Source organism: Sinocyclocheilus rhinocerous, unplaced genomic scaffold (genome assembly GCF_001515625.1).
Source record: "Sinocyclocheilus rhinocerous isolate Xijiao unplaced genomic scaffold, SAMN03320098_v1.1 scaffold246, whole genome shotgun sequence".
Classification (NCBI taxonomy): domain Eukaryota; kingdom Metazoa; phylum Chordata; class Actinopteri; order Cypriniformes; family Cyprinidae; genus Sinocyclocheilus; species Sinocyclocheilus rhinocerous.
Window position 1 is genome coordinate 337,340 of NW_015661875.1, and position 9,896 is coordinate 347,235.

General features: G+C 36.7%; 2 protein-coding genes across 2 annotated transcripts in view; one reads left to right on the forward strand and one right to left on the reverse strand.

Moving 5' to 3' along the window:
• The window catches only part of LOC107726706 (NF-kappa-B inhibitor epsilon-like), an 11,235-nt gene extending 4,563 nt beyond the window's left edge, over positions 1–6,672 (reverse strand). The window contains exons 1-2 of the mRNA XM_016536396.1: positions 6,100–6,672; positions 1,674–1,776 (exon numbers count right to left, since the gene is read on the reverse strand). Of these exons, the coding sequence (XP_016391882.1) occupies positions 1,674–1,776; positions 6,100–6,410 (414 nt within the window). The 5' untranslated portion in view covers positions 6,411–6,672. The remainder of the gene's footprint in view (positions 1–1,673; positions 1,777–6,099) is intronic.
• Positions 6,673–9,298: 2,626 nt separating this feature from the next.
• LOC107726705 (transmembrane protein 151B-like) overlaps positions 9,299–9,896 on the forward strand; it is a 6,956-nt gene continuing 6,358 nt past the window's right edge. Inside the window, exon 1 of the mRNA XM_016536395.1 lies at positions 9,299–9,578. Coding sequence (XP_016391881.1) covers positions 9,501–9,578 — 78 coding nt within the window. The 5' untranslated portion in view covers positions 9,299–9,500. The remainder of the gene's footprint in view (positions 9,579–9,896) is intronic.

A 9,896-nucleotide genomic window follows, 5' to 3' on the forward strand; every position in this document is an offset into this window, starting at 1 on the left:
AAAATGTAATTTTATTTATTATTAAATCTGCCAAAAGGGTACATGTGAATCGAAATATGGTTTAATTTTTTAAGCAACCGGATATGTTGGGTTATGTATAGTATGGGGACGGTCCCCATGTCTCACATGCAAAGATTACAACCCCAATGCTTCAGGCCATCAAGCTCGATCTGACAGTCAGCCTGTGTGCATTAGCAAGAGCATTGTAGAATGGCATTAATCCACCGACCCTTTTGATTTAATGACATCAAGGAAGGACAATAAGAACTGAGGTTAATTTATTCCAAAGAAGAGGGACCATGCAAAGGTTTACTCAATCTGGGAGTTACACACTGACTGTGTCAAAAGGAAACATGTGAGTAATATGTCCAATGGCCTGGCCTTAGTTGATTACGTGGCTTTTGGTAAAAGCGCAGCAACAGTATTACTCACAGCTTTAAATGCTGACTGTCAGATTTGTGCTGCGTTTCCTTTAGACTCACACTGATGTGCTTTAAGACCATCTGACCCAATTCTGACATCCTCTCATTTAATAAAACCCAACTAGCATCAAAGCCAACATGAAAGAGTGTTTGCAACCCATTTTACTTCAACAATGTGACATTTTGGGCTGAAACAGGATATTAAATGTGGGGGAAAACGGTGTGATTTTTATCCTTCGGGAATTGATTGGATGCAGGGCTTTTCCTTTCCAGAAATGAAAGTTGTTTCCTTAGGCGGAGCAAGTTATTACATTTCATGAAAGATTACAACATTTTCTTTTTCTGAATAACAATCACTGGTGAATCACTGACGATAAGAAGGGCTGATTTTGATTTCAAATTGACTGTAATCTAAAACTAGACGAATGAATCAATGTTAAGAGTATTTTGAACAAAAAATGCCACATTTTTGGGTAAGATCCCACCCAATGCATTTTTACCATTTCTGATTTCTGATAAGGTTTCGGAGAAAATATTTCAGAGCAGAGCCAAACTATAAACATTTATGTTCCCATTCGAATGAGATTTTAATCATTTCAATGGCATTTCCAAGGCTGGAAATCACAATTTTAACCCTCTGATGCATGCATTTTTAATAAGGAAAACCCTTTAATGTTTCCTTTTACTTCTTTCCCCAAAAATGATGCATTATGTGAAAGCCATGCATCAGTGCAGCAATAGATATTCCAGAGGTGCATCACCCCCTGTGGTTATTTTAGATGTTACATCACACCCAAAATGGTTAAAACAGCTTTAGAGGGCAATTCATTGATATTTCCAGGTTTGAATATTAATCAGTCTGTTGACTTGGCCACACCTTCTTTCCACCAAAATGCCAATAAAAAGTCAATAAATGGTTCATTTTGCTCTTCTAACTATAACAATCATACTTATAGACTGCGTAGGGGGCTCTTCAGAAAGCCCCTCGTCTGTTGTCACCGGATAAACCCCAACTTTCAAAATAACAATTGAAACCGAGGCTGTCAAACGAGTGTAATAAACCCCCATCATTCTTTGATACGCACTTGGAGTTTCCCTCAAAGGGGAAACTAAAATAACCAAACTCATTACAACATTCGTACAAGATTTTCTGTTCCTTCAGGTTCTTATTCATGAAACAGGAGCAGAAATCGCTCATGAGTCCAAATGTGACAAATGTGTTACGCGCAATTGCGATTCTTAACGTGATACCTGATACAAGTTGTTCTGAATATCCATCAGCTCTGGAGGAAACAGGTCTATCAATTGGCGTGCAAAACATTCCTCTTCGTGGATTATGGCCAAATGAAGAATCCTAGAAAACACAGACACACAAACAAAAGAAGTTGCTGGGTAAATGCCAGTTAAACCATGGTTAAAAGCTGAAGCAGAGCCAACGGTTAAGGGAAGGAACTATCAAGCAAACCGCAGTCTAAATGCAGCACAATGTGTGATGGAAAAATAGGGCGAATGATACTGAGAAATACGCCACACAAAAAGTGCGTGTCGCTGACAGATGCATTCAGCCATTGCGCAACACTGGAACTTTTGTGCATTATAAAAGCATTCGTAACGGCGATCGTCCTGCTATCAAATAATAAAACCCTTCAGATGGAGCTGCTTTGGTTACTAAAACCCTACAAAAATGACAACGCAGCTGATTTAAAACACAGATGAGATGCGAAGACATAAACGAAGTGAGGGATTTGTAGTTGAGTGAATCTCAAGAACAAAGATTGCATTTGCATTGACGTTTTTCATTAACACATAATCAAGACTCCTAAAAACAGACTTTTTTTTTTCTTTATGCAAAATATCCTTTTTTCTTTTGCTTTTGGGCTAAAATATGACCTAGACATGTTTTTGACCGGTTGCATGTAACAAATCCATTCGTTTCTCTTAATTCAGCTCTCAGATGTATCCGAGTCACAAAAAGAACCAGTAAATGATGTATGCAGGAACATAAATTAATGCACGCTTATCTTTTTCCCCATCCTCTGGCTGCCGTATTTCCTCGCAGGTGTGTAATTTCTCGGCTACTTTCCCCACATGCGATAACCTAGTCTTTACTTTTACAGTAAGCCAGAAGGAAGCAGGTAAAAGCAAGTGGTTTCAGCATGTAAATAATGTGAGAGCAACTTCAGTGTCTTCAATCTGATTGTGGTAATTCCATCATGATTCATATTGTTTCGCTGCATATGAAATTAACAGGTTCATTTCACCAAAATGAACATTCGGTCATCATTTATTCCACCCTTGTGACCTTGTTCCGTAAAACACCAATGGACAGATTTTGAAGAGTGTTAACGCTGCTCTTTTCCCATATAATGAAAGTGGATGGGGACTGGGGCTGCACTGTATAGTGCACATGACAAATAAAGTCCATATGACTTGTGCACAATATTTTTAAAGTCTTCTGATGGCTGGCCAAAATGTAACCACTGAACCGCTGTAGCAAATTCCCAATATATTTCTCAACAAAATGGACGTGCATTTAAAATTAAGCTCCTTCATTTGCTTGCACTTGTATGCAGTCCTGCATAGTAACTGATTATATGTAGTCTGGATTACGTAATCAGATTCCAAAAATTAAGTATTCGTAATTAGATTTTACATTTTAAAATGCTGATAATCAGATTACAGTTACTTTTTATGGGTTACATGATTACATATTATTCACACAATGGCAGTAAATTATTCAGAATTTGATTCACCCCAGTTCTTTTTTTTCCCTTTCTAAATGAACCTACCACTTATATATACATGAGACTAATAATTATTCAAGTTACTAAACACTGCCGATTAACAGCGGTGTAATACTACGCCTTCATCATATCCAGTGACCTTCACTAATTATTAATATTGGAAGTCTGGACAAAAATATTTCAAACCTGGAAGACTTTGGCCATGCAATGTCATGTTTATTAATGTTTGTTGATGTAATGTAGGGATTCCCAAGGTTTTGACATTTTTATGATTTCATTAATTATTAGCTTTTCATAAACACCCTACAGTTTTTTTCATAAACCCGTTTGGGAAACCCTGCTGTAATGTAACGTTTAATGCATTTTGTGCTATTGATAACAAAAAATGTAATATATTTTCTTTCCTTTTTTTTTTTTTTTAAACAATATGGTACACAATAAATCACATTCAAGTCTATGCGATAAACAAGTTAGGTCAAAAGTAATCTAAAAGTAAACAAAAAGTAGTCAAACTACATTACTTAATATGTGTAATCCAGATTATGTTGCCAACTACAATTTGCATCATGTAATTTGTAATCAGTAACGGACTACAATTTGTAAGTAATCTACCCAGCACTGCTTGTACTACAACAGGAATGAAGAGGTATGTTAGTTAATTCATCTTAATTCCATTTATATGGGCCTTATTTATTGGAGTTCACCATGAAAAAGTTTGTACTCCGTAGTGCATGTTAAGTTATTATGATAAAAAACACTTGGAACTAATTGTAAATGATTAATTTTTGGGTGTCATCATTTTGGATGATTCAAAAACTACTCCTCACTACAGTGTTGTATATACAATTGATAGCATAATGAAAATTAAACCGGTAAAATGGGATACTACTTGCTCTTCTAGACTGCCTGGGGGATTTCATTTGGCCATTGGAATTTCTTTAAAAGCATGTTCTTTACTCTGATGACATTCAGGGAAAAGACAAAGGAGTTTTTTTTCTTGCAACAGAAACAAATGCAGGCCAAAGGTAAACCTTAGCAGGCAAGATTCAAGATGAATCAAAATGCGAGATGTTCTCAAAATAACAACCGTATTTACATCCTGGTTAGTCACTGTGAAAACCGATGCAGAAATGAAAACAGGCTGACATTAACCAGGCTGTGTGTACGAGCCCACTTGTGCGGTGAATGTTTGCGTATGTTTTTGAACATATACGTTGCAGGTTGAACCACGATCTGGTGTAAAGGTCAACACTTGCATAAACAAGCTTGTGACATGTGCTGTTGGGGTAAATAGGTATTAAAAGCACATGAATATGTGTTTATAACAAAAGCTTTGCACTCTCCAAAAAGCTGATATCAGAATGTGTTTTCTGACCCAACGAGGGGGAATTCCACTCTGCATACTTCTGCTTTCTTCTTCACATGCGCCATAAATGGCAGATCCAGTTTCTAGACGCCGGTTAACTGACTGTAGCATTAAAACAGAAAAGCCTGCTACTGTAATCAAAACTTCATCGCTCACATGAGAATGTGTCACTCAGCAGCCTAAAACAGGCTGTAAAATGAATCAACTTAGAAAAATGTTTAGGTTAGTTTCTTGTCTACCAATAGTTTTGACAAGAATAATCCATTTTAATTCTTTTTTCCAATTCAAATAATTGCATTAAGTTAATTAAGCCTCTCCCAATAAAGTGAAAGTGCATTTGAAAGCGAGCTTCTTCATTTGTTTGCACTTGTACTTCAAAATGAATGACGTGCAATGCAAGTTCAAATATTATTCAAAGCCATGTTAATTTCCAGTTATATGGGCCTTATTTATGAAGTTCACCATGAAAACTCATACTATGGACTTCATTGTTTCTCTCATCCACAGTTAAACTTTTTACACTGAGTGCCAGATTCCCAAAGACGTCCTGTCCTCTCTGTTTGACAACATAACATGTGGTGAATGAACATTTAATGCCTTGCAAAACAAAGGGTTAAAGCATCATTTCTGAACAGCATTCATCTCTGTGCCACTTATCTATCCATTAGCTTTGCATTTTAAGCTGCAAAGAGTCGATTTTGTATTGAATTTGGTCAATACAGCATGCCAGGAGTGTAGTTGGACTTCAATGACACTAAAATGACACTAAAGGCGGCTGTTAACTGAAACATCTGTTGACTTGTTTTATCCTGTTACGACTTAAACATTTAATTTAAACATTTTTTTTTAGAGTGCAGACCTTCTTTCTTTGTCTGATTATAGACATTTTGGCATTGGCACCTAAATCATCGCAATGTTTTGGATTAAAATTAATCAACAAGGTACAAATATATGTGCAACCCAGTTGAGCTTGATTCTATTCACAATACACGACCTAAAGTGCCTTACTGCTTTAATAAAAATATTAGAGTACACCATTTTCAGTTAAAAGTTAATTCATTTCCATTATTCCGCTAGAAAATATAGTCCCTGGTATAACGGAATGTTGCAATGCAATCAAAATATTGATCAAATGGGGTCTACTACAGTAAAATGGAGAATATGTATTTCACTTAACTATTTCACTTAATAACGATTTCAGCTCTAATTAACAAAACACCTGTTCACCGAAACACTGTGCAGCGCCCAAACTATTAACATGACAGGGAAAGATGGCACCTAAAAATTGCATTCAAAATTTTTTTATGATAACGTGTGTCCCTAATATTTAAAAATGCATTCTATTGTTTTATCATGTAGAAACCGTTTTCAAAAAAACAATAATGCATATAGAACGCGTTATATTTTGAATATAATATTACTCCGCGACCCTTTCCTCTGGACCTCGCTTCCTAAACCGCGTTAATTAAACTGACAAAAACGCACTATTTAGACATCAAAACACATTTGATCTGCACTCAGGTGATGCATGGGAACTTATCAATGAAGGGGTGTTTTTTAAACGTACGTGTCTCCATCCTCTGTAACAGTGGTTAGGAAATTCACTTCCTCTTCGGTGTATTCACAGTCCGTCGCGCTTTCACATTCAGAAATGCTGCATTGCTCGATAAAATCCCCCAAACTGTCCACTGTTAACGATGAAGAGACGTAAGCGGAGTCCAGTCGCTCGTCTGTAACGCAGGTTTTATCTTTTTCCTCAGAGCTGTCCGAACTCCCAAGTTCTCTGGAAATCGATTTGTACGAGTCGATTCCGGAGTCAATCCGACTTTCGTCGAAATCGAGTTTGCCTTGTTTCTCGCCGCCGCCGCTTCTCGCCATTTCGAAGCTTTGATGTGTATCGTCAGTATATAAATGTAGCACTGTAAAAACGCAAAATCACCGTGACATTATGACACCAGAGACATTCGCTTTTGTTTCTCATCCCACCACCGATCAGATACTCCAGACGCAAAAGGCTTCACAATGGCATTTTAACGTCAAGTCTGAGGTTTCAGGTTGAGTTAAAGTGTGTCAGCCAAACTCTGAGTTAATGAAACTGCTGTGAGAGTGTGCTGGCAGTAATGTGACGTTCATGGGGAAGCGGCACTGTAGGCGGAGTCAATGCGGCTTTCAATCCGGCTAAAGTGGGAATTCCCCACAGGGAGCGGCAACCCATATCATTATCGATCCAGTCCAAACACAGCATGACAACCCCATTGAATCTCCTGAAAGACCTCAACTACAGAACTGTTCTCTATTTTGGACTCCCAACAACTTCCTAAAGCCAACTGTGACTTGACCCCACAGGCTTTACAGAGTCCTTCATTTAAACCCGAATTGCAACACAACTTCAGTCTAGACATTTATGGGTTTCCAGGGTTGTACATGTTGATAGAATCACACGAAAGTCATCCAATTTAAAATGATCGTGGAAAAATAATAAGTATACGTTGAATATTATATAATATATCCAACTACATAACCATCCTGACAAATTTCTTTAGAAAGCTTAAATTGTCAAGACGCATTTTAAGATAATTGAGATTTAAAAGAATACAAATTCATTTACACATGCACATAAATACACAGATTTTGTATTTTAAAAAAATCATTTTTTTTTATCTTCAATGCTGTCGTTATTTGTACAGTATTTGTAAAGGACAAGGCCAACAGTGGCCAGGAGGTGGCGCTGTATATTAGCATAAAAATGTATATTCGTAGCTACTGGTGTACCTGTGCAATACCCTGTTCTTATATTTATATATGCATTCCTTAATTCTCTTGATTTATTAATATTTCACTCACTACTGTACATATCTTATACATTTGCGCTATACCTATTTTGCACATTTAATATATATAACTGTTTACATGTGCACGGTCTACTGAACACATGTTTACATTGCACTGTTTATATTTTCTGTATCATTGTTTGCATTTTGCTAAATGTACTTCTATGTAAATTCTTGTATGTATGTGTGCACTTCAGTGTGAGAGTAAAAAAATTTCGCTGTACAATGACAATAAAAAGCTATTCTATTCTATTCAATTCTATTCTGTCTTTAAATTCTGTACTCTACAGTATATCGTCATGCGAGGTATATGATTGATTGATTGATTGACTGATGGAGTTATTACAGCACAAATGATCTGACAGATATCGACAAAAATTATATAATATAGGCTAATACTGGACAAAACTTCTGCTGAAGGTTGAAGTGTAGGCTACATGATCTTTTCACATTTTAAAGGTTAAATAACTCCATAACTTTTGTCACAAGTCTTTTCATTTCAGGCTTATTATGTCATCTAAAATGAACAGGTCATATGACTTTCGGTGGTGACAACCACGGTTTGAAAATAAGATTGTCACACTTTCTTTAGTCAATGTTTGTGTTGAGCAACAAAGACTTTTAAGAGTTTTGTGACCATGTGGCCAATTGATTATGACGTCAGACCCTTAATTATGACGTCAGAAAGATCAAAGCAATGTTTTTAAAAGAGGGGAATAATGATATAGAATAACAATGTTGAACAGAAAGAAAAGAAGATACATAAAACATTTAGAACAAACTGCATCAGACTGAAAAGCATGCTGTTCATGTTTTCATACAAGGGGTTACTTTAAGAGGTTTTTTTTCTGCGATTTAAAAAAAAAAATTATTCTGCATAGCCCATTATGTTGTGGTGAAAGAGAAAATGCAAACTGGCTAATATTTATAGGCTAATAATCTGCTGAAAAAATACAAATAAAGTTATGTATAAATACAAATTATTTTATTTTGATAAAATGATTTAAAGTTAACATATATAAAATTATAAAACAAATTATATTATATAAATAAATTGTACAGAATTTGATTTCTTTTTCATTCCATGTAACCTATTATATGGTGATGAATGGGAACATGCAAACTGGCTATTATTAATAGGCTTGCTGAAAATGCAAATGTTGTCTGTTTTAAAAAAAAAAAATTATTTTAATAAAATAATTATAAAATATTTAAATATTATTATATAAATAAATTGTAAAATGTACAGATTTTTTTTTAAATTCTATGTAACCAGTTATATGGTGATGAATGCCAATTGGCTAGTATTAAAAGGCTAATATTCTGCTGAAAAATACAAATAAAATGTAGGCTATGTTTTTGCTAAAATAAATAGAAAAAATACATAAATTATAACATAAAATGTGCTGAATTCATTTTTTTTAATTGTAGAACATGCGAACTGAATGAAGGCTAATATTCTGCTGAAAATGTGTTTTTGTAAAATAATTTTATTTTGATCAAATAAATGTTAAAATATTTACAGTAAATTGTATTATACAATATTATAAAATGTAACAGAAATGGAGTATCATGTGAATTATACCACTAGTTTATACTAAAACACGTTTATGTAAGAAATGGGAAACCGCTTGCAGAGTCAAGGTCACGTACGATCCTCAGCAGAGCCGACTGAGACAGATAAACAACACCTCCCTCCCTCTCTGTCTCTCTCTCCCGCTCTCTGTCTCTCTCTCCCTCTGTCTCTCTCTCCCTCTCTCTCTCTCTGTCTCTCTCTCTCTCCCTCTCTCTGTCTCTCTCTCCCTCTGTCTCTCTCTCCCTCTGTCTCTCTCTCTCTCTCGTTACCTGGATCTGAGCTGCCTGCGCATCCGTGTGGATTCATCTCGCGCCTCGTTGTCATTCACTCCGCGATCACGTGCTCGTGTGCAGGATTCGATTTCTGCATCTCGACGTGGCTCAGGTTCGCTTCTTTTATTTGCAAAACCTAAATCCCGAGGGAGATGACCGCGGTTGCCCGGACAGCCCACAATCCCTCAAGTATTTCTTCCTTCGCGGAGCCCTGAGGACGCAGCGGCGCGTGCTGTGGGAGGATGCTGACACATGGCTGTGATGCTCCAGGATCATCTTCTTCTTCATCATGTCTCCAGCAGCTCCGGTGACGGACAGCAGCGCTGTTGATGTCCTCCGCGAGCAGACGGACGCGCCGCGGGAAGCGGTGAGTTCAGCCGCGGCGCGCGCGTTTCCATCTCGACGCGATGTGGGGAAACCTTTGTTACAAACCGCGACGGTTTGCTATATTCTGTAATTATTGCAACGCGGTTTATGTTTAATTGACTCAAACATGGGGAGGATTGTGTGTGTTTGTGCACGCGAGTGAAAGGAGATACACACAAATATCCATATCTACTGTAGACTACTGTAGTAATAGACTGTATAAACCAATTACACGTTCAATGCAGTGGCAGACAGTAATAGAGTGAATTTCAGGAAACTTCATATGTCAGTCATATTTCACCACCAAATCCAAGGAAAA